The 25,497-nt window shown below is 42.6% G+C and overlaps 1 protein-coding gene across 1 annotated transcript in view; it reads right to left on the bottom strand.

Moving 5' to 3' along the window:
* Nucleotides 1–11,134: 11,134 nt before the first annotated feature.
* The window catches only part of ABL2 (ABL proto-oncogene 2, non-receptor tyrosine kinase), a 91,995-nt gene continuing 77,632 nt past the window's right edge, over nt 11,135–25,497 (bottom strand). The window contains exons 4-13 of the mRNA XM_052654230.1: nt 24,705–25,000; nt 21,318–21,590; nt 20,172–20,256; nt 19,048–19,225; nt 18,301–18,485; nt 17,025–17,177; nt 16,063–16,152; nt 13,407–13,580; nt 12,625–12,858; nt 11,135–12,315 (exon numbers count right to left, since the gene is read on the bottom strand). Of these exons, the coding sequence (XP_052510190.1) occupies nt 11,135–12,315; nt 12,625–12,858; nt 13,407–13,580; nt 16,063–16,152; nt 17,025–17,177; nt 18,301–18,485; nt 19,048–19,225; nt 20,172–20,256; nt 21,318–21,590; nt 24,705–25,000 (2,849 nt within the window). The remainder of the gene's footprint in view (nt 12,316–12,624; nt 12,859–13,406; nt 13,581–16,062; nt 16,153–17,024; nt 17,178–18,300; nt 18,486–19,047; nt 19,226–20,171; nt 20,257–21,317; nt 21,591–24,704; nt 25,001–25,497) is intronic.

Below are 25,497 nucleotides of genomic sequence, written 5' to 3' on the forward strand. Positions count from 1 at the left end.
TCTCAGGAACAGTCTTGCAGCCCCCCCAAGCCTATAACATACCTGGATCTAAACTCTGTACACACACTTTAAAAGGCACGTTGTACAGCTTTAGGTCTCAAAGCCACGGGACAGCTGACCCTTTCAGCACCGGTCAGCCATATCTGATGTCATAAATACTGGGTCAGAACCTCATACCTCGGGACCAGAACGAGCAACAGGCTGCGGTAATTCCACACACTCCCCTGGAGCCAGAAACTGCTCAGCGGCTCAGCCACTTACCTCCCGCTGGTGAGACCACAGGAAGCTGTTGATAACTTCAGTTTAACCTTGGTAATGACTGTGCTTACCTCATAGGGCTGTGAGAATTAAGTGAGTTAGTTATTTATCAAGTACTCAGGACACAGAACTTTGGCACCATACTCAAAGCCCAGGAAGGGCCTTTCCTGCCATTCTCTCAGACTCCTGGTTTGTTTCAGGTAACTTGATGTTTGCAAACACATCATGTGCCACATGTGATGCCTAACCTCATGTAATTCTTAACACTGAGGATTAAACTACCTCATGTAATCCTTAACATTATGACTTAGGGATCAATGTAATCACCATTTAATGACTGAGAAAACTGGGGCTGTAAGAGGTTTAATTATCTTTACAGAGCTCGTCAGTGGAGAAATGGAATTCAACTCAGGGAGTCCAACTCCAATGCTTTAATGACTTGTTTCTAAAATGATTTTTTTTTTTTTTGGCGAATGCCATAGCCTCGGGTTTGGAAAGTATTGTAAGCAATACAAAGAGGGAAAAGATAACAATGGGAGGTTCTCAGAAAAATCTGAAACAAGAATTTCTAAACTAAAAATGTGTGGGGGAAAAGGACTGACAGTGGAGGGTACAGAGGTGTATAAACTGATGCTTAACAGCGTCAAGGAGGAAAATTTTTCCTCTTTCCCTTTCTAGAGTCTTTGGCTGGCCTAGTAATTAAGTTGACATAGATTAAGAGGAGAAAAATAAAAGTTTAATAAAATGTATACATGGGCGAGACACAGGAAAACTAACTTCAAAATGGCAGAAATTATCACCTTAAATACTATTTTCAGCTAAAGACAAAAGCAGATATTGGGTCCAGCGGGGCAGGGAGGTGCGGGCCGGCGGTCAGTTATGGACGGTTACCAGGAAGAGCACAGTAAACCAATGTAAGGTGGTTCTGCAGATTTACTGATAAGTCACCACCTTCTCTGTTGTTAAGTTTCTAGAGATGTGATCCTCCTCTTCCAGGAACAGCAAGGGAGATACTGTAACAACTGGAGAGCTCCCTCACAAATGTAAATCTCTTACAAAAGGATAACTTTTACTCAGTTTTCAGAGCTTCACCTGTGTCTGCAATTTCTTATATAGATAACCAACTTAAAATAATCCTTATGCTAAAGAAGCACATTTTGGGGTGGCAAATTCTGCTCCCCTACAACAGCCATTCTAATCGAACATTATACACACATCACTTGAGTATATGCTACTCATCCTTCAGCAAAATGTCACTTCTATTAGAAATGAGCATTCTATTCATATTGAGTCAAATAGTGGAATCAAAATGTCATAAATTTCTTAGCTAGGCAGAAATTCGTGAGTTTTCTAAAATATACATACTATTTGTATGTACAAAAATTTTTCTACTACGCTTTATAAAGAATTAAGAATATCAAAAAGGAGAAATTGAAAAACAAATGAAACGGGAGCACTGAATATGAAACAGAAAAAGTGAACAAACTAGATACAAGTACTAGACTTCTAATTTAAAAACACGGATATGCCACAAGCAACAAACGTTTACTGCACAGCACGGGAAACTACCGTTAATATCTTGTAATAACCCATAATGGAAAACAATCAAAAAATAGTGTTTGTGTATAACTGAATCTATATATACACATATATTGAATGGGGGCTTCCCCAGGGGCTCAGAGGTAAAAACTGTTTGCAGTGTAGGAGGCCACAGAAGATGCGGGTTTGATCCCTGGATCGGGAAGATCCCCTGGAGGAGGGCATTGCGACCCACTCCAGTATCCTTGCCTCGAGAGTCCCATGATGAGAGGAACATGGTGGGCGACAGTCCAGGGGGGCCCAAAAAGTGGGACGTGACTAAGCAAGCACACACACACAACTGAACCACCTTGCTGTGCACCTGAAACGCTGTAAGTCAACTACACTTCATAAAATATATATATTAAAAATTCAAAACCAGAGGGATGGGATGGGGAGGAGTTGTGGGAGGGGGGTGTGGGCTGGGGGACACATGTACACCCATGGCTGATTCATGTCGATGTATGGCGAAAACCACAATATTGTAAAGTAATTAGCCTCCAATTAATAAAATTCAAATGTTACTTCTAAAAGCAATGAAATCACTCATTTCTTAAAAATTGAAGACCAAGTCAAAGAAGACTAGAATGTTCCCTGTGAGGTTCTACACTTACTCCATTAATGCTGCTTCGGCTCCAAACATTTTTAGAACTTCATTTGGAGCTGTCCTCAGAATGAACTTTGAGAGCATGAAGTTTCATTTTACAGTCAGCTCATGTTGGATGGATGGATGGACAGACTCATACACATCACTCACCTTACGTATCAGCTGGGCTCCAGATGATCCTCTGGCCATTTCCAAAACTAATCCATCAGAGGATGAGTAGCCACACTTACAAAGAACCACTCGAAAGAATGTTCAGGGGATGCTTGCCAAAATCAGCTTCTTTACCGTACAGATACCATTATATATATATAAAGAGAAATTATGCTTAAATTACCTATCAATTAAAATTATTGGGTAAACACTCCAGTCACAAGCCTATATTGACAATAAAATATTGCAACCTTTATTTAAAATAAAACACAAGTTGGCAAGCCTTGTGAGACAACAGGCAGACAGCATTCCCCTTTCAAGGGTCTCATTATTTACATCAAGTTTAACACTGTTAGCAGTTCACAGTCGGACAACAGGGTGAAAGTATTAAATTAGAAAAACGAAACACCTGAAAATATATTACAATAACAAGAACAAATACCTGACAACACTGGTAGTGTGACCCATGACGGATGTGTTTTCCGTTAAATCCCATACTGTCTCACCGTGTCCCCTTAGCAACGGACCCAGGGGTAGGCCCTCCAGACGTGCTCCTCTGGACCCCTCACACATAACCTGCAGAGCGTGACCTTTGGTATAAACATTAAACAAGTTCTAAAGAATCTGAATCATATGGTTTAAGGACAAAGTTCTATCAACCACCATAAAATGTTCAAACTTATTTTTGCCAAGCGAGCACAACACTGGAGTTTCTCCACTGATAGTCACTACAGAATTAAGATTGCAAAGAAAGTAAAGTGTGGGGTCTACCCAGGGGACAGGGCTCTGAGCATGCACAGAGAGCTCAGTCAGCCTGTTCACAGCACACACACTAACCAGGGCACAGCTTCCAGTCACCACAGGGAAATCTGAGTAGCTCCTCCCACTCCCCTCCTCCTTAGCACAACAACAGTGTATGTACATAATGTGGAATCACATGTACCCTCGGCGCAGATCTGAAATATGGTGGTGTCCAAACATACGCCCTAAAGAATGATAAGACGAGTACCTCATGGGTCCTTCCAGCTGCTGAATACTAATTTCTCTGAAGGACAGTCTAATCAAGGTGACTTCTCAAAGTCTCAGCAAATGTCCTTCATGATGGAGTTCCAAGAGTGGTCACAGTGAAAACCGGTTTGTCAAAACAGAGGAAGGCTGGTTGTCTGGCCCTCATCTACTGGAAACATCTGTCTCGTGGCATTCTTGCCACTCATAACACATGGTACGCTACTTCTGAATTGTACAGAACAGTATTTGGATTCTCCACCAATAACTTCTGAATCGAGAATAAATTTGTTTGGCCTACCTATGCTGTGTTAGAAATGCTGAAAATTATCTTTTGATGTGAAAACTTCACTAGCCAGAAGTCCCATTCTCCAATTAAGAGTTTATACTGCTTAATTACATGACTCAAAATGCCTATCCTGAGGCTTAGAGGCGAATCTAAGCAAGCTCCAACCAGACAAACTCTGCATTTCCTTTCTAAAAGCCTGCTGGCATTTCACAGTCTACCTCCCCCATGTCCTGAAGAGTTAGCGAGAATTCGCCAGAGACCTCAAGCCCTGTGTGCACAGTAGCTCAGCAGCTTGAATGACAGGAAGAATCTGGAAACTTGCTGCTTTGAGTACAATGATGAACAGAGAATCTCACAGAACAGACACAGTGTGTGTTGGGGGGGTGGGGAGGGGCGAGGGGCACACCACGGCCCTTCAGCTTAAATGGAGACATCCTTTCCCACAGATGGGCTGCAGGTTTGAAGATCTGCGCACACGTCACCTGTGTCGGCGGGCTGAGGTCACAGGCCCTGCTGCTGTGTTCAGGTCACAGAGCAATGGGGAAGGGAAAGGGTGTAAATTTTCTAGGAGAGGTCAACTGTTTCAAATTTGTAATAGTGCACTTGGAGGGTGGAAAGGGCCCAGTTGAGAGCGTCTCCCCACCAGCTCACCAAGCAGGGGCAGAAACGTGCAGCATCTATCTAGCCAGCAGCCCATGTGGCGAGAACAGCCCACTCACTGTGGCTCTAAGCCACCGCCACCAGGAAGCTTGCTTCCCCAGTTTTAGTTCAATAACCAGGCAACATCAACCTAGCTGACAAATCCTCTCCTCTGCAAAACAAACAAAACCCATCTCCAAAGGCACAGTTCTCTAGGAATGATCTCTGCCAGTCCGAGTCAGCCCGGAATCAAGATGCCCCACGCTGGCCTCCTCACCTGGAGAAAAACACTGATGGTCACGTGGGTGATCACAGGGTGGAGTCTTCCCTAACTTCCGAGGGAGATGTGGGTCTAGGATGTGGAGTCAGAAGTGAAGGAAATCTCTTGCACCCTTGTTATCTCAAGACAGAACACACGCAGCTCAGGCAGGTGGTGTGAAAAGCAGCAGCCCCAGGGCAGAGACTATCTTCTGGGACTCTGCAGTAAACGTCACAGAGGACAGGCTGGGGCCACTGGGGCTCAGACGCTCGGGAGCAGGGCGCCGCCCATTCCACAGCCCTGAGATCCTCCCCACCCCCTCCCCCAAGTCACACGGGAGGGCAGAGGATGGCAGTGAACGTCTGGCTGTCATGGAGCTGCAACAAAGCAGGTAACGGTAATTGTCACTCCAGGCAACAATGCTGGCTTGCCAAAGAAAAGCCAGCCTTTACTTTTAAAAGTTTGGTAGCTGGAAAAACTGGAACTCCCTCCAAAGAATATAAATTCCCCACTGTTAAAAGAGTGGGACAAGTTTCCGAACCAGCCCAAGGCCTCTTCTCTGACTGGTGAGGCTCTGGCTAGTAGAAGATGTCCCTGAGCGGTCACATGGAAGGTATGGGCAACCCCAGGGCTGCCTTTCCCTATTTCTCACCTGTTCCCACATGTCCCCAACTGAAGCAGGAGGTTACCAAAGAACTGAGCTACTGGCTTGACAGAAGCTGACACAGAGATACAGACAGCTGAAGTCTATTAATATATAAGAAGAAATTTATGTCCAGAGACACTTACCTAAAGATGACTGGTCCTAACAGATGCTTGGGACACAGAGATGGCCCCCAAATCCAGGTAGAATGAGTTAATGCAAGCAAGATGATGAAACCTCAAAATCATCAAGAATAAAAACGTAGACAACCCTGTCAGCTCAACGTGAATGCCTTGGGGCGTGGGGGGTTGAATGCAGAGCCTGATGGTAACAGTGACATCAGTAGCAAAAATGGAAGTAGGAGAGGCCCGAAAGCAGTGAGCTACAACTCAGAAGTGGCCACCAAAGCAACTTCCTCTTGAGTATCTTTATAATAAAGAGGTGAGTTACGTTCCGCTACTCCTCTTGGGAGACAAAAAAAAAAAAAAAGGATGGTAAATGTCAAGCTCATCTATAATTGGTAGGAAATCCTAGAAAAGTAATTCCCAAAGTGCACTGGTTCTACAGCCATCACCCCCCCCCCCCCGCCCCCCAAAAAACAACAAAACTATACAGGACATAGGTTAAGAAAGACACTGTCAACCTGAACAGGTAACGAGTCTGCTCCCACCATCTATATTTAGGACATGAAATGGCTGAGCATGTGTTGGACAAATGTTCGGGGGTGAGAGCGCCTCACTCTTGAGTCAAGGTCCCTGGAAGAGCTTCTTTGTTCTGGAGTGAGTACATGTTGCTGACGTTTTATAATTAAGCCAGAAAGTTGGTCCCTAGTTTTGGGAAGTTATTCGGCACTGAGTTACCATTTTAGCAAAAGAGTTGCCACAACTGCACATACTCATTTGGCAGTTTCATACTTATAAATGCGATAAATCACAGAGCTGATTGTTTATGTATCTCTATTTTCGGGTCCCCTGCACACAAAACTTGTAAGTCAATCATCACCTAAACAGACATTTAGATGTCTAAATTATAGACATCTATATAGACATTATAGATGTCTATGTCTAAATAGACATTAATAACACAACTTTATAGTTATATTACTTTTTCTCAAAGTGCTTTCATATATTATGTCAATTACTAAAATGATACGAAACAATAAAGTTTTTTGTTTCTGTTTAAGAAAAAGGAATGTAGGACTAGGTTTTTCTTTAAGTTGCTACTTCATTACAAAGTGCAGATTGCTGTGTCGCTAAGGTCTGTGCAAAAGAATGACCCCACATGATTTTTTAAATTACTGAGTTCTACTGAATGCCTGCTTTGCTGGTGTAGCCATTACTTGACATTCCAGGCCCTTAAGGTCAGAGAGTGCCAGGAACGTGTGCTTTAGAACGTGTGCAGCACCCGTGCAGACAGGTCGTCTGAGTCACTTTTTCTGCAGTGTCTCACAGGGCAACAGGAACGGTGGCAAGACCCCACAGTGAGAAAGTGAATTAAGAACCACACTCTAGCCTTGGCTCTGCCGCTAAGTAACTGCTCTGAGCTCATGGGCAAGTAACTTCAACATCCTCTCTTCCCATTTCTTAAACTGTGAAGAAAAAAAGCTTACTGCTCACAGTGCTAGAGAGATTCTTGGAGAACACACTGTTTGAGACCTGGCCCCACGGGGAATTCCACAGGGTGAGGCCAATGAATCACGATTTTTGTTGTTGTTCTTTTTTTTAAAACTCCAGGAAATTTTGTTGCACATCCTTGGCAAAAGCTCATTGGATTAAGTGTTTATAACAGCAGTAGTTAACATCTGTGGAGTATTCATTACATGCCAGACACTCAAGCTAAGTATCTTACACACATTATCTCATTTAATCCTTACAACAACCCTGAGGTAGTTACTATTATTATCCCTGTTTTCCAATGAAGAAACTAAGGCTGAGGAAGGTTAACTGTGACTTGCCTTCTAGACTGGCTTTAGAGTCTGAACTCTTAATCACTTATCTAAACTGTATCCTTAGAGCCCAAAAGCTTTAAAAGCCTTAAAGCATGACTTTGTTAAATAAATATGGGTAGTGCCTTAGCAAAGTCAGCATTTTATTAACTGGGCACTATTTTACCAGTCAACTTTCAGCTGAAGTATACAAAAATTCTACCTTAAACCCCACAATTCAGCTAAAAAAGGGTCTGCTGTTGCTGCTGCTGCTAAGTCGCTTCAGTCGTGTCCGACTCTGTGCGACCCCAGAGACAACAGCCCACCAGGCTCCCCCGTCCCTGGGATTCTCCAGGCAAGAACACTGGAGCGGGTTGCCATTTCCTTCTCCAATGCATGAAAGCCACTGGAGAGTGAAAGTCATTGAAAAGTGAAAGTCAAGTCGCTCAGTCGTGTCCAATTCTTGGTGACCCCATGGACTACAGCCTACCAGGGTCCTCCGTCCATGGGGTTTTCCAGGCAAGAGTACTGGAGTGGGGTGCCACTGGGTCTAGTGGAGACCTAATAACCTCAATGTATAGAGGTTACCTGGAAAAACACTGAATCAATTTCTCAGGACCAATTTTTTTTAAGGCTATATCTCTGTAAGTCACAATGGAGATCTGTAGGAAAATATACACATTTTAATTGTACACAAAGCCTTTTAAGAAAATACTTCATGTAAAGCACAAACAAGATGCATTTTACACAACACTGCATTGTAAGGTAGTAAATCTAAACTGAAATCGTATGATCTGTACATGAGAAGACTCCGTCTGTGGCAACCCCAAAGGGACGCACACATGTAACCACTTTAGAAAGTTTTCAACACCTTGTAGAAGGGCTTTTGCTCCTGCTGTCTGCTTTGTTTTTAAACTAGACAGAATTAAACTACATTTTTAGTTTCTAAAAGTAATTTTCTCTGCTTTGAATTCAAATGTTTAAATTTATATATGGTTAGTTTTTTAAAAATCTGGTCCCTTTCAAGTAGAAAAAGGAAAAAAACCTAAGTTACATTTTCATAGTAAGTTGACAGTGTCTCTTTAACCCGAACCCTGAGCCCTCAACTCCTGAAGTTGCAGTTAAAGCATCACGTGGATGGAGTACGCTGCAACAGTCAATGCTACTCTTGACAGTGTTGAGGGAAAAATGAAAATCCACTCATGGACATACTGAGCACCTACTATGAATGAGACAGAGCCAGGTGCTACCCCTGAGTAAGACCCAGCCCTCACCCACAAAGACTGCTCTTCGGTGAGAAAACCAGGGAGCTTAAATACACTCAGTAGTGTTCCTCCAAGGCTTATTTTCAGAGCTCTCAAGAAAAGACCCCTTGCTTTTAAAAAAAAAAAAAAAAAGAAAGAAAGAAAGAAAATCCCCTGAAAAACGATTCTAATCCCTCAACTTGCATCCACAATGACAGGGATAAACTTAAAAAGCAGCATAATAATATTCTAAAGTTTTAGCTTTCCCTGCCCCACCCTTAAAAGGCTAATTGCTAAAACAATTTCAAGTTTATGGAAGTAGATGATGAAGGAGAGTGGCAAAGAAGCAGGTGGCCAGAGGACTGTTGGTTTTCAAATCCAAGTTAAAGGGAACTCTTCTAAACATTACAAAGAAATTAGCCAGATCTCTGGTTGCCTGTGTTCCACCACCGAGTAACAGTCAAGAGGGACCACCCAACCCCTGAAAGGAATGCCCAATACTGCCTCCTCCCTGCTTTTTATTCTTTTTGCCTGGGACTCCTCTGGAACACCCATAGAAAGAATCAATTCCTTTCTTTCTAATGAAAACTAAAATTTCTTCTTGGTCAAAGATGCCAAACTCTGTCCAAAACCATTTTTCCCCTTAGCCTGATTAGTATAATCTCAGCAGTTTTAAAGTTCATCATCTGCTACCAAGCAAAGATGATGAAAAAGGAGAATGAAAAACATGTATTCATACATAACAATACAGCACTAAAGAGCTTTCCAGAGAGGCTCTCAAAGGGATAATTATACACTTACTTGCAAAACATCCTTGAGAACATGTATCATTACCTCCATTTAATAGATTAAGAGAAGGGGCGATGGGGCTGACAGTGGATCAATGACAGAGCCAGGAAGAAAACTCACTGTCCACCAGTGTTGAATTCCTATCTTCCTAAGTTAATATTCCTTTGGGAGAAAAAAATAATGAGTTTTTAAAAAATATTGCATTCTCTTTGGAGGCAGGAATGGAGGGGGCATAAGGTTTTAAAAAGAGAATGAAGTGGTCACTGGACTTAGACCTGGTATCGAGAGTATTAATAACATCTAACCAATTAGATTTGGTTCTAAATTCAGAAGTGATCCTAATTAACTTCTGTAACAATAACTGAATAGGGAAGGAAAAGGAACCGTTAGGTTTCCAAGATCTAATTGGCGTCCCCTGAAAATGACCTGCTCCTTCAATTACGCATTTTTAAATAGAGGTGAAATGAAAAAATAAATATCAAAGAGTATTTCCAATATGATCTTTACAAATAAGCACAACACTTGGCAGGGGGAGTCAGTGAAAGAAGAAAAGCATGTGACAATAACTTAGGGTGATTCATTTGAAATCCACACAGAGTGAGAGAATGCTTCTCCCCACTCTCTACCTGGATTGGGTCTAAGGTGATAAGGGAGCGGAAAGGTACAGAGAAAGAGTCAATAGGACCAAGCCAGCTTTTCCCCTCAGTCCCAGGCTCCTCGGCTGAATGCTGGGTTTCAAGAAGACACCCTTTCCCTGGCACTTTAGTTGATAAAGAAACATACATAGCTGCTCAAGTCCTTGGCCAGTATGTCAGTATGCAGGGACTCTCCTGAGAGCCCTGTCCAGGACTGTTATTTTCAATAGTGTTCAATGCTGGTTAATGCCCTGAATGCTGCCAGGACAGAGGAAGACAGCCTGCCCAGCAAGGGGCAGAGAAAAACCACCAGACACCCCCTATGCCTATGGATCACAGATAGGCACCAATGAGCACAAAGCCCATCCTCACCCATTATGAAATCATACACTAGCCTGGGAGAAGTGGCTTCTGCTAGGCAGTATACAACGTAGGAGGAGGTTTCAATCTCCCTGAACACACATCCTAGCGTTCTTTACCTCTGGCACCACTAACACACCAACAGACAAAAGGACAGGCATGTACAGAAAGGGCCACGTTTCCCAGTTTTGCATCTAGCCATCTGAGCTGCAGCTCTTACTGCAGCCGTGACCTTGTGGAAGAAAGGCTAACAGCAGCTTCCGACAGCCTTGAACAAAACCTCTTGGCCTCGTCCCCACCCACTCACTGAGATCAGTACCACTAGTACCTACTGGAGCCCCTAGTCAATTCCCTTCCATGGTGCAAAGTGAGAGCCACAACCACCCCGCTGTCTGGGCATAGACCCAGCGGCCTCGCTGGACAGCCCTGTTTGGCCAGCTCACATCACTCCAGGTAAGGACGGGCTGGACTCGGTCCTTCGTAGCTCGACAGGCACATGTCCCTGATGCTTCAGTGCAGCTTCTGATTTGGCCCACAACTGCCCTGCCCCCCATCTATTTTCCCTCTTATGGATTTTGCTTTTTGTTATTTTTGAGATGAACCTGTAAACGTGAGAACTCAGAGATCTGAGGTACTTCACAGAAACACACTCAAGTATCAGTCTTCCATTTTCTGAAACAAGAACACAAGTAAAACAAGTCCCTTTCCCTCTCCCCTCAGAAACGTGTGCATCTTCCCACCTGGCTACCAGTGGCTACCTCTGCACCACATCACTGATTTCCTGTACACACGACAGTAAGTTGTTAAGGACAGGGTTTGCCCCGGGCACGCCAGCGGCTGCGGAAGACACCTGCAGCTCCTGCAGGCTGAGTTCCAGTTTGCTCACAGCCTCTCGGAAGGCAAATTTGTTGCGAGTTTGGGGGATGCAGTCCACATAGCCTGAGCAGTAGTCGAGCAGCTGGTGGCCAGTGTCCACCAGCTGGCTGTTGGGCACAGGTTCCGTGATTGCACTGGACAGTAGGTCAGCACATTCCAGCAGGGCCTCCTTGCTGATTTTGTCGGCTGAGATTTTCTCGGCCGCCTGTTTGGTTTTTCTCAGAGCCACTTTAGTACCTGCTGTGCCGTTGGCCATTTTGGCTGGCGAGATGGAAGATGTGGGCAGAGGCACTTGAGGTGGAGGCATCCCAGGCCTCCCAGCTTTCCCACTGATGGGCACCGACCCTGGAGCCGCCTTTTTCCCTCCCTCCTGTGTTTCTGACTTGGGCTGGACTGCAGTCGGGGCGACTGGCTCTTCCGTGGAGTCTGAGCACACGGACGGATGCTGCAGTGGTCTCATCACTGGTGGTGGGGGTGGGGCACACTTTGGTTTTACCCGGCGGGGTCGGTCCTTGTCTCCAGAGGAAGTGACCTGATGCTCTGATAAGAGCTTGAATTTATTCCCCTGAGAGTCTGTGCCAATGAGCTGCACGTCAGCTGGAGTGTGCTTCAGAGTGGGTGAGATAAGGACGGGCACTTTGTGGTTATGAGTGGTTGGGAGGACCGCAGCAGTCTTGGCTGGAGAAGCCCAGCCGGTCTGCTCGCCATCCTCTGGGACTCCAGCCATGCCAAGTCGCGCCCCACCATTCCTCTCCTTGCTCTTGGGGGCAGCTGCCACTCCAGCCACCCCCAACCCTGGAGAATCCTTCTCTGTAGTGGCTGGATCCCCAGTAGGGGTTCTGAGAGGAAGAGCGGTGCCTCCTCTGGGCAAAAGTTTGGCTTTTGGTCTCTCCCTGGTCGGAGCGGCACCTTCCTCTGATTTTTTTGGAAGCGTGTCATTGGCCCTGTCCACATTCTCTTCTGGCTGAGAAGAGGTGGACACTGTCCTTTCCAGCTGGAGTTTGGACCTCTGGCAGTTCCTGGGAAGGGTCATTGCCATCCTATCCTGCTCTGGAAGCCCTGAGGACACGGAAGATGTAGAGTTTGACCTTGGAAAAGGCTTGGACGTGTCATCACTGGCTGTGGGTTTACCTGCTCGTAAGCCCAGTGTCTTTTTGATTAAGCGTGGTGTAAAGAAGCCTGTGATGCCAGACCACCCGCCCCCAGCAGCGCCACTGCCCCCACCCCCACCACTGTCGTCATTACAGAGGTTCCTCTGTGCAAAGCTACCCCCATAGCACTTGGGTGGCACCAGACTCGCTTCTTGCTGGGCAGGAGTGAGAGAGAACCCTTCAGCATGCTGCAGAGAAGCAACAGATGAGAAGTTACCCGTCAATTCGTATTTCTTGTGGGGCTGGTTCTCCATTTCTCGGAAGGAGCTGCTGCGTTTGGGGGGTGTGGGAGCGTTTCTCTTTTTCATAAAGGAGCTGAAGAAGCCTCCCTTCCTATCTCTGGTGAAGCATGTCTCTTTGGCATCTTCCAAGAGGCTGCTGGGTGACTTGTCTCTCTGCTTTCGAGGCAGTGCTGGGGACCCACTGGGGGCCTGTGCACTTCTAATGAACCCTGCTTTTTAAAAAAAAGAACAGCCAATCAGTATTGTGAAAAGTAAGTGACTCGCCTGAGTTACTAAGGCTGGACTGTGAAGAGTGTTGTTGGCATCTATTAAAAGTCAAGTGTTAGCAGGACTTGGAGGAAACTAATAAACACATTTTCATGTCACACTGCTGTTCCAAATGTGATGTGAGATATAAGTGGAAAGAAATAAACCTGCTGGTTTTTACCTCCACATCCATCTTCTCCCTAGCAACTACAGCACAACCTGGCTTCACCTATCAGACTCAGTGAAGAAATTTTTGCCAGAACCATAAGGACTGCAACTATCTGAGAATCAGGAATCTAGGAAATGCAGTGGGAGGCAGAGTTGTGTGCTGAATGGACACATCACGACTACTAACACTGGCAATGCAGAGCCGCGGACTAGAGTGGTAAATGAAACAGATGCCTGCCACACTTTTCCTTGAGGAAGACGGGCAGGAAAGTGGAAATAAAAGCTTCATGCCCCATGGCTCTTTAAACAAGGCAGTTTGCCTCTGCCTCCCCAGGACTCGTACCTGGTGCTGAACTAGAAGCAGAATTTTCTGTGGCATCTTGTGCCCCCTCGATGTTCTCCTTGTTCTCCCCCTGCTTCTTCAGCGTCCGGGTCTTGGAAGGGAGCAGAGGCAGTCGGGGCAGATACGGAACCACAGATGAGGCGGCAGCGGCCCTCCCAAGCTCCTCAGCAACCTCTGTGTGGAGGACAGGGCAATGAGAAAAAGAACAATTTCATGCCAAAAGAGAAAAAAGGGAGTTTTCTCTTTTCAGAACAGGCAGACAACTGAGAGGACCTGAAGGAGGAGTACTGAAACGTGTGTAACTGAAGTCACAAAGTATGCACCCTTTGAGTCTGGGCTTACTTTTGCTCAGCATTCTAGCTGTAGATTCATCCACATTACTGAATGTGGCAGGGGGTTTTCTTGTTGCTGTGTATTGTTCAAATATGTGAATACACCAAAATTTATCCATTCTCCTCTTGATGAATATTTGTTGTTTCCAGTTTGGGGTTATTAACACTGCTAGAAACATCCTACTATGTGTCTTTGACTGCAACAATGGTGTGCACGTCTGCTAGATACAGGAGCAAGACCGGTGGGTCACAGGGCCAAACTGGCTGTCCCAGTCTCCATCCCTACTAACTTATAGGAAAGTCCTGGTTACCATGCATGCTTGCCAAAGTTTGATGTTTGTTTGTCTGATTTTAATTTTAGCATTTCAGAGGTAGGTGTGTAGTGGCCATTCATTGTTTTATTTTGTACTTCTCTGATGATGGGTGATTTCATATGTTCACTGGTCAATTGGATATGCTTATTTACTAACTTATTCAGAGGCTGAACAAAGCAAACAGCTATTCGCAGATATTTTTATTTTCAGGTTGTGCCTTGCAAAAAAAAGGAGGCTAGATACATTTCATCCTGATGAAGCAAATGAGGCTCCTGAAAATGTGTTCACCCTATTAGTAAGCCTCAGCTGATTAAAAGTGGCCATCGGATTTGCAGCTTTTAATAATAAGGCAAAGACTCACTTTGCTATTCATTCCTGAACAAAAATGAAGTATGGATCAGTCAAACTTTGGAATTTTGTAATTTACAACATTTTTGGTAATTATTTTTCAAAACTGATCCCCCACAAGTGTGGGTAATAGCACATAATTCAAGCCATGCCAATGAGATTCCAGTGATATTCAGGATTTGACTCCACATGAACTAAACGGTACAGAGAAAAGTGCTCTGATAGGGAGCTGCTTAATTTGGCCCAGAGGGCGAGCTGTGCCCTCCCCAACCTGTAGAAGTTCCATATATAGAAGGACGAGCATGGAAATACTTGTCATTAAACTCTGGTGGTGTACTTTTTCCTTTCTTCTTAGCAAAACACAATAAATCACTAAAGGAAGCAGAAAAAAACATCAACTTGCCTAATTTCTTCTTCAAACATTTTTTAACTTGAACTTAAGTAGTGAGTGCTCTGTTCAATTATGAAGAAAAAGAAAAATTTGAAAAAATATGTATACAACTCTGGAACTACACCAAAATGTCTAATAGGCAAGTATAACTCAGAATTCTGTGTTTTTAGCTCTCGAGGAATAGCCTTTCTATCTCTTAAATTTCATCTATTCGCTTATGTATTTAGTGTGGGCTGCGCGGGGCCTTTGCTGCTGCTCTAGGCATTCTCCATTGCGGTGAGCGGCGGCCACTCTCCAGCTGCAGCGTGTGGGCCTCTCGCTGTGGCGGCTTCTCTTATTGCAGAGCATAGGCTCTAGAGCACACAGGCCTTACTAGTTACGGCGCGTAGGCTCAGCTGCCCCCCAACATGTGGAATCTTCCCAGACCAGGGATCGAACTCGTCCTCTGCACTGGCAGGCAGATTCTCAACCACTTGACCACCTGGGAAGCCCAGTCGCTCCCTTCCTAAGAAGTAAGTTTATTTATTTTCTGACTGGGCATTTAATGTGTTCAGTATTTATTTTTACTTAGCCTCACCAGGTCTTAGGTGCAGCATGCAGGATCTTTGATCTTCAGTGAGACATGTGGGATCTTTTATTACAGCATGCAAATTCTTAGGTGTGGCACGACGGATCTAGTTTCCTGACCAGGGATCCAACCCGGGTCCCCTGCATTGGAAGCTCACAGTCTTAGCCACTAGATCAGCAGGGAAGTTCCAACAAGTATGTTTACTGTTTGACTTTTGCATATAATTTTAAAGAGACATTATAAACAGAAGTAGGAAACTTCCTGTATGTGTCCATATACTTGTTTTTTACCTAAGAAAAAGATTCTCACTGTTCATAGCTTAGCTTATTTAACATTCTCTTTCTAAACTCCTTTCTGTGTCAATATATTTAAGAATGTCATTTTAACTACTTAATTATAGGGATGTAATAATTAACATACTGGATACTTAAATGTTCTTAATTTTTCAGTATTATAAACTACACTCTGATGTAACACCCTTACAGCTAAATCTTTGTTCATACTCTTATTAAAAATATGAGCTAGAGAGACAAAGATACATTTTAAAACAGCAAAAGAAAAAAGAAAACAATAATAAAGGCCAAGAATTAATTCAATATCCTGAAATGGAGTCCCAAATTACAAGACACTATCATTTTTGGAATGTTATTATCCCTAGCACCCAGAACTAGCCCCCACCAACAGTAAATCACCAGGTTCTCACCTTCAGAAATGCTAGAGTCATGGAACATGGTTTCAAAAGCTTGATGTGTTTCTGCAAAAGAGGGCCTGTCGGCAGGGCTCCACTTCCAGCCTACGTAACCAAAAGAGAACAGTAGTAAAAGCTTCTTGGCAGAAATTAAATATTCAGGGCACACCTGAGGGTGAGTTCCATGCACTGGGACATGTGCTAGCTAAAGAGTTACAGCAAGTCTGCAGTGACAGTGAGGCAGCTATTTCTTAGTCCCAGCCCCAGAGGTGTGATGAACCCACTTCCTAGGGCCAGTCCTTCTATGCAGTCTCAGCCCCTGTTCCCTCCACTAGAGCGATGCAGAGGGGGTGGCGAGATGGTTTAGAAGTTTTCTTCCGTTGGAAAAATGAAAGGTAGTGAAACCTGTCTTCAAACTCACTCACTCTCACTCACAATTAGTTGTACACATTCCAAAACATAACAGTATATCAGAAAAGGGGAGTCTGGAATTCACATTTGATGAGAGCAGTAGGCAATCAATGCTCAATGAGAAAATAATGAGACTCAAATACCTTGCAGTTTAATTCACTCCTCACCTCCCTACTTTTTCATCTTTAAGAAGTCAGATGCCCTTGTTTACATATCACAGAAGCCACTTTCATGCATTCTCCAGTCTTCAACACTCATTATGTGTAGCTGAGAGCAACCCTCCCCAACCTAATCTCCAAATCGATTTTTTATTACCTTATTATACAGGCAAATGTTTTGGGAAACTGAGTGAGTATCTGGCCATGGACAATGATTTTTAGGATTCCAGTATGACTCAGTAGTAGAGCACACAGTATCCCAGCTGGCTGATCAGTGACCAACTCTTCTATGTCACGAGGCTGAATACAATCTTACAACATTGATAGGAAAAATGTTTTCAATGTTGTTAATCATCCAGAATTGCTAACTTAAACTACTTCAAAATTAAAACCTGCAAGAATACTCACATGCTCTCATAAGTTCATACACCTTAGGGGGACATCCTTCAGGCTGCTCCATTCGGTATCCTTTTTCCAGTAGATCGTAGACCTGAGACAGGTCAATACCTGGATATGGTGACATTCCATATGTAGCAATTTCCCATAAGAGCACCCCAAACGCTGCAGAAGGGATTGCAAAAAAAGAGCTTTTATGTTTCTTCTGATTTATTATTTATTTTATACCATTAGGTAACTTCTCTTTCAAATTTCACAATGTTACAATATTAGTATACTCTTATAATTCTTAAAACATGACTTGTTCTTCAAGATATTTTCCACAGGAAAAGTTTAGGTATAATCTAAAGACAGTTTTCTTTAAATTTCCCAATTTTGGGGACTTCCCTGGAGGTCTAGCAGTGAAGACTCCATGCTTTCACAGCAGGCGGTACAGGTTCAATCCCTAGTCAGGGAACTAAAGGCCACACAAGATGTGACCAGAATAAATAAATAAGTTTCCCAATTTTTATTTGGATTTCCTTTACAACGAGGGAGAATAAACTAGGACCATATAAGAAGTTTGAGGTATAATCAAAACTATTCTTAAAGCAACTTACAATCTATTTAATGAGCTGCACAATTTTTAAGTCACTAATACTAAAGGAAGAATATAAAAATGGACACATTTGAAATCAAATAAAATTCACATGTGAAGAAAGAATTTGCTTGATTCTGTCACAGGTTACTCCTGAGTTTGAGATTGCTGGTAAAACATTATCTAGAACTCTCGACTATTTCTACGCCCAAAATCCAAACATCCTGACTCGTTCTGTCCCCCAAATTGCTACTAAATAATAATCCTTTTCAGGGAAGTACAAACAAGATCAGTTACGAAGACAAATTCTAGATAAAACTTCACCATGCCTTCCTTGAAAAGAGGTTACCACTCTGTGTCATAGGGCTCTAGACACAAGCAATAAAGTCTAATGTGGAAAATAGGGAGCTTTATAGAGAGGATCGTTAGAACTTCAGTGCAATATAGTAGCTAGACTGTGAGTGCTCCCAAGGCAGGGACTTTGGTTTTTTTAAACTTTATTCTTTACAGTTTCTTTCTATAGTAAGTACCCTGCAAATGCCCAGCAGATAGTATTTATTAATAATAAGTGCTTGCTGAATAACTGAAGAAGGATGGCTGTAAAGGCAGAGGATACTGATCATATACCAAAAAAAAGCAGCTCTTAAAGAATTAAGCATTTAAGTATAAAGAAAATGATGATACACAGAAAAACGTCCCTTCCAACCTTACCCCAGACGTCAGATTTGATTGAGAAGGTATTGTAGGCAAGACTCTCTGGTGCTGTCCACTTAATAGGAAATTTGGCTCCAGCGTGAGCAGTATAGGTATCTCCAGTCATCAATCTACTTAAGCCAAAGTCAGCCACTTTCACCACGTGGTTTTCTCCCACCAGGCAATTCCGAGCTGCAAGATCCCTGTGGGAAAGAAGCCCTACTGTGATTCTATTCAGATGGTCCTGGAAAATGCTCATGAATGCTCTCATATCAGCTCTTTGTGCTGCAAGCAGGGTTTGATAAGTGCTGACAGGTATGGTAGTATTTCATGAAAATTGCTAACATGGTAGAAAGTCACTAATTATACATCTCTTGTAGAATGCTCACCAAGAGGCAGTTATGTGATGCCACAATAAAGCAGGCTTCAGAAAACCAGTTCCCATTTATAAGTACATTGGGATAAGTTTCAGAGGTGGGTAACAGAGGTTTTAGTTTCTTTACTAAGGCAGAAAACTATTTTTAAAATCAAGCCACTAGATGGAGCAAAATGATCTTGGACTTAGTCCTGGGCAAAATAAAGAGCCTTCTGTTCTGAGAACAGCAAAGGCCCTGCATTAATACTTCAATCAGAGGACAGAGTAGATTTCTAAGTTGGAAATGACATTACAATGGTCCTTGTGAAAGAGAAAACTACTTTGCTGAGTTATCTGATATGCATGTCAGCTTCCTGGTTAGTCACAGGTGACAATCGGATTTTACACACCTATGGATGAAATTCTTCTTCTCTAAATACTCCATTGCAGATGAGATCTGAGTGGCCATGTAAAGCAGCACAACTGCAGTCACCTCTTCTCGGTTGCATTCTCGGAGATAATCAAGCAAGTTCCCATAAGGCATGTATTCAGTCACAATGTAAAATGGTGGCTCCAAGGTACACACACCTGATGGTTCAAAGAGAGCTTGTTTTGTTAGTATATATTTAAACACTCCAACCACTTTGGCAAGAATAACTGCCAATTTTTCTTAAATCTAGTCCAGCAGTAATCTTTTCCTTTCCTGCCATTTCATTCTCTGAAAAGAACACAGCAGCATTAAGAAGCTGGATGATAGTGAGTTTCTACTTCCCATGATACCATGCTTTGGAAACTCACATGCATTTTGAGAATGCGCCTGTTTGAACAAAGGTAGAGTCACTTGTCTTAATTCCATAAGGGGTCAGGACCACCAATGCCTCTAGAGTTCTGTGTGAGCCCATGATTTCACATCCTCAACTGCCTCCTGCTGACAATGTTTATCTAAAAGTAACAGCAATTGTGCACACGGTAAAGACTATATGAGCCCTGACTGCAAGGATTTCATTACTACACAGCAGACTCCCAGTAAAAATACAAAAGAAGCGATTTCCTTTGGGGTAGTTTGGCTCAATGAACACCCAAAGAAACTGGCCCTATTTTGAAAAGGGTAATTGTTTCAGTCAAAGATTTCTCTGTGACCTGAATAGGTAAGAAGCCTATCGATCACTGCAAAGCACTTGAGTGGTCACAATTTTTAATTTGTTTCAACAGTCCTTTGGTTACTGTCTCTTTATTTTGTAAAAAATATTTTGGGATAGTTTGTGGTTTAGTATCCTTTTGAATGATTCTGAACTTTGGATCTGGGGCAATCAGCACAAGCTGGGCAGTTTCATACATTGCAATCAATCCAGGTCACTGTTTCTTGGGTAATTTTAAAACACAGAGACTTCTGATTAAAATAACAACCATTTATTGAAATAGATTTATACTGAGAGCTTCTGCCATGGTGATACAAAAGGAGGACTGGGGGACAACAGGGGGCTGAGGGACAAGCATCTTTGACGAAACCTATGGTTCAGACAAGCTCCCTCACCTAATAGCTGTACCAGGTTAGGATGCTTGATTTCCTTCATCACTGCAGCTTCCTTGAGAAATTCCTCCACCTCCATAGTATCTTCCTGGAAAGGGGGGGAAGATAAGAAAGAAAAAGAGGAGAGGGACAAGCCCCCATCTTAATCATTTGAGTCAACTCATACTCCTAAAACCTCAGTTTTAAAAGAGGGTATCTTTTGGATATTTTTGCACTCACTTCAAGAAATTTTATCACTGCATAGTGTGCTCTGTATAAGTCCAATTAAGAAAGAAAAAGGTCTCCTTTAATTTATTCAGTATTTGAAACTGAAGTAAAATTTAGTAGGGTAAGTAAATTCAGCAATCGTGAAACACGAAAGACCTGGACAGACAATTCCATTCTCTGAAAGTTTCTTTCCAGATATCTTAAGCTTTTGAAAGAGGAGCCAGAACAATTAGCTGTTCACATATTTGTCTTCCTGACAGATTCCTTAAGGAGCAAGATATGTCTGCAAGGCTGTGCATACTGGTTCACACTCAGAACAAGCACTTAATAAACGCTTGGTAAAAGAACTGACTACTACTCAGAGGTGAAAAGCAGTCCTTAGGAGTCCTCCAGAGTTACTGAAGCACATGAGAAAATCTTCAGAGAATGGGATGAGTGACAAAACCTGTAATTCACTACCAGGATGCTTAAAGGAGAGAGAAGGGCTGGCATCAGGAAGAAGATTCCTGTGAATGTGAAGAATAAGACGATCTAATCTCAGGGAGATGGGAGAAGCAAGCAACAGGGAGACAAAGGACAGAACAAGAGAGTGATTCTCCAACAATGCATGGAGAATTCTGCCCAGCAGGGGTTGTTCTGAGGAAGAAAAACAGCTTGCTTTGCTTTTACAACTTATAATTTGCTTCTAACCTCCCACCAAGATCTCTATCAACAGCCCCCAGGGACAAACCTTCCCCACATGTGGGTTTCACTGCATTGCAGTGAATAATCTGCCCCTGCACTGTCAGCAATGGCACCAGGGTTAATCATCACAATTTGCTGATGTGCTTGGCACCAGTAGGTGGAAAGTGTTCCAAAGTTAAAGAAGGGCACGGTGGTATTTCCAAGTGATTCAGCACAAAAGAAAAAGATGCCTGAAAACTGTAATTCTCAGCAACCCACCTTCAACGTTTTCACAGCAACTGTAAGGCTGTATTTCTTCCAGACGCCAACGTAAACCTCTCCATACTGACCACCCCCAAGTTTGTGCTTCATGGTAATATCTGTTCGTTCCATTTCCCACTTGTCGTGGATGGGGGACACACCGTAGACTGTAGGCTTATTACACTTGGGAGCCGGATAGTGTAGGGTTGTCACCAGCCCATCAGCCACTGTGGAGTGATGGTGAACAAGCTCGGCCAAGGTGCTGAACCGGCTCTCAGCAGTTACATATACCTGGTGAGCAGAGCGGAGAAAAATAAACCAACTGAAAAGGGGTCATTATCTCACTGCTCTCAAGATATGAAAATAAGCAGCACTAGTCACAATAGCCAAAACATGGAGACAACCTAAATGTCCATTGACAGATGAGTGGATAAGGAAGATGTGGTGTGTGTGTGTATGGCAATGGAATATTACTCAGCCATAAAAAAGAACAAAATAAGGCCATTCGTAGCGACATGAATGCAACTAGAGGTGATCATACTAAGTGAAGACAGTCAGAAAAAGACAAACACCCTGTGATTTCACTTATATGTGGAATCTAAAATACGACACAATGAAACAGAAAATCACAAACAGAGCGAACAGACTGGTGGTTGCCAAGAGGGAGGGAGTCGGGGAAGGGATAGAATGGGCGCTGGGGACAGCAGGTGAAAAATATCATATACAGAGTGGATAAACAACAAGGTCCTACTATATTCAATATTCCATGATAAATCACAATAGAAAATAATATTAAAAGAACACAGATATACATATAACGGAATTACTGTGCTATATGGCACACATTAACACAACACTGTAAACCAACTATACTTCAATTTTTAAAATGCTGATTTAAAAAAAGATGAAAATAAGGCATTATCTTACTGAGATAAGTGGAAGAATTACGGAAGAATTTAACCATGATGTTGGGGGGGTGGGGGTGGGCAGAGAACTTCACTTTAATCTCATTTAAACTACTCTTCTTATGATTCCTAAAGTAGCTCGAGTCTTGAGGGGAAAAGCTTCTATATCTCAGGATCATCAAGATCACTGGTCTTCAAATATTTTTAAGCTAAATGACTAAGGAGCTCAAATATGGAAGATAAAGGAAGAGAAGTGCTGATTAAAGTAGGTAAGAGGGGACTGGCTTCCTGTAAAAGTTTATGAACTCCCACCTCAGAATCTTACACAGAACATAATTTGAAAACCACTGATTTTAATTTTTTTGGTAGAGAGGATATTCAAATATCTTATGATTTTTATTTCATTAAGAGGCACTTTTGAGTGCCCAAGCAATTTTTTAAAAAGAGCCACAGTTTTATCTCAGAAAGTAAACACAACAGCAGTTAATTTGTGATAAGCAAGAAGAAGGATAAAGCAGGATAGCAGTCTCTAAGCCTCATCTTCCAAGGGAGCTTGTTTATTTTTTTAAAAAAGAGATTCTAGAGTATACAGAAGAGCATACAATTAATAAATGGAGAACAGATGAGTCCTGCAAAGTGAACTCACCCATGATAAACATCTCCCACCCAAGAGAATCATAGTATTACCAGCACCCAGCAGCCTCCCTCCTGCCCTCCGAGCTACTGACCCCGCAAAGGTAACCACTCTGCGGACTTCTAACACCTTAGATTAGCTTAGATTGTGAACTGTACCTATGCAAATGGAACCACACAGTAAGTATTGTTTTGTGCCTGTTTTCTTTCACCCAACTTTTTTTACTGTGATATAATTCATATATTTCACCACAAAATTCACAATTTCAATTGTGCAATACACTGACTTTTAATAAATGCATTGGCTGTCCAACCATTACCACTAATATCAGGACATTTTCATCACCCTACAAAGAAACCCCAGACCCATTAGAGGTCATTCCCACTCCCCTCATCCCATTCCTCAGTAATCACTAATCCCTTCTACTCAACTTTATGTGTAAGAGATTCATCTATGACTGTTCTAGAGGGCCGGATACTAAGCATTTTAGGTTTGTGGCCACAGCATTTCTGTCATTACTCAAGTCTGCCATAATACTGAGAAAGCAGCCATAGACAACACATACACAAATGGGTGCATCTGCATTCCAGTACAATTTTATCTGCAAGAGTAGGCAGCCACTGGGTCATGGTTTTTGCAGTAGTGCTGCGTTCACTTTGTGTTAGATTCCATTTTACAAATATACCACAATTTATTAATTCAGTCCACTGCTGTCAGACAGCTGAGTGTTTCTAGTTTCTGGCTACTACACGTAACGCTGCTATGAACATTCCTGTACATGTCTGCTGAACACACATCCACTCACTTCTGTTGGGAAGACAACCAGAAGTAGATTCTGCTGAGTGGCCCTTATATCATCACTCACCTGATTCTATTTGGTTTCATGAAGAAAAAAATATGTCTTATAGGGTGACGCAAAGAAAATTAATAATTTCCTGTTTCCTACTTTTTACCAGCCATTATCTTTTATTGAAATTATCTCACTGAATGCTGCCAATAAAATGGGATGGGAAACTGAGGCTTAAGCAAGGTCACAATGTGAATAAATGATGGAGTTACCCAGCAAACCAGATCTGCTTGCTCTAAAGCCTATGCTTTTCCCCTACTATGCATACCATAAAGAGAGAAAAAGTGGAAGAAACAGTTCAATCTAAATTTACTATTCAAGGACTTCCCTGGTGGTCCAACACTTAAGAACTTACCTTGCAGGGCAGGCAAAGCAGGCTCAGTCCCTGGTCGGGGAACTGAGATCCCACAGGCCACAGAGCAACTCAGCCTGCACATCCTAACTATAAATTTACTGTTCAACAGAAGAACGGACATAAATCTACTCTCTACCGTTCATAAAGTAAGACAGTTCCATTCTAACCTAGCCATTCTCATACGGTTGGTCTTTCTAACCTGCAAAGTGCTAAATGACTGACTGACCTATTTACATTAACATACATTAATGACCAATATCAGTCTCAGAATCCTAAAGTTTTACTCTTTAAACTTTCTGGTAGAGATTATTATAATTTTCATAGATAAACGGTTTAATTTATAAAATTCCACACAATGTATTGGATGTATATGTGCATATCTGTACACTGATGATAACGGTTAACTTATACAGCTGTTTCCTTCATTTTTCACCTTCAAATCTAGCTCATCTTTAAACTCTTAATGTAATACTGTTTTTAATTTCCATTACCATACTGTTTTGAAAAGAGTAAGCGCTCTCTCATGTGCCAAACAGCTCAAACTCACATCAGTGATTAGTTTCCTTCATATCAGACATAAAAATTGTATTCTTTCATCATTCTGAATATTGTTTCTAAAGAGCAGGCCCGTTCACACCGAGAGGTGGCTGCCGGCCAGTCTTACCTTGCCATCTGTGGTGGTATTGATCCTGTAGTGATATACACGCCCCTCGTACCTGAGCGAGATTGACAGCTGCCCGGGGCTGCTCTCACTCTCTCGCACCAGGAAGCTGCCATTGATTAGACTGCTGAGTAGGTACTCTGCTGCACTGCGAGACACAGGTCCATGGTACCAGGAATGTTTTTCCAGGCTGTTCACAGGGGTGATGTAGTTGCTTGGCACCCAGCCTTGGCCATTCTTAGAGCGAACTTCGCTCCACTCACCATTCTGGTTGTAACCAAGGACTCGGAGCTTTTCACCTGGCCAGGAGATCATCACAGAGGGAAAGAAAAGATGTAAGACTTTATCTGAAACAGAAGCAGTTTACTGTCAAGCTTGAAATTCAGTGAAAAAAATGAATCAAGAACTTTTAAACCAACACAGTTTTTTTAAAGATAATGAAAATGAACTTTGCTATCATCATAGCATGACTGATATTTTTAGCTTGTAGCTTAAACAAAAGAAGCACACTTAGAAATGTTTTTCTGTCATTATCGATAGGGTTTCAAAAACTTTTATACTATAGGAAACTACAAATATGTAACTAAGGTAGCACACAAAGATTAAAAGGTCACTCAAATGTCTGGAATAGGACATGGTCTCACTCCTCAAAAAAAAAAAAAGAAATTAATTTTTTCCTCAAAAGAGTCTGTCACAGAACATATATATGGTTCAATGCTAAAAGCAATCAAGGATTAGGGATTAGACATGTAAAACACAAAGTTACTTCTAAATTTCAGTTGGCAACAAGGCTACA

Source organism: Budorcas taxicolor, chromosome 16, assembly GCF_023091745.1.
Source record: "Budorcas taxicolor isolate Tak-1 chromosome 16, Takin1.1, whole genome shotgun sequence".
NCBI classification, from domain to species: domain Eukaryota; kingdom Metazoa; phylum Chordata; class Mammalia; order Artiodactyla; family Bovidae; genus Budorcas; species Budorcas taxicolor.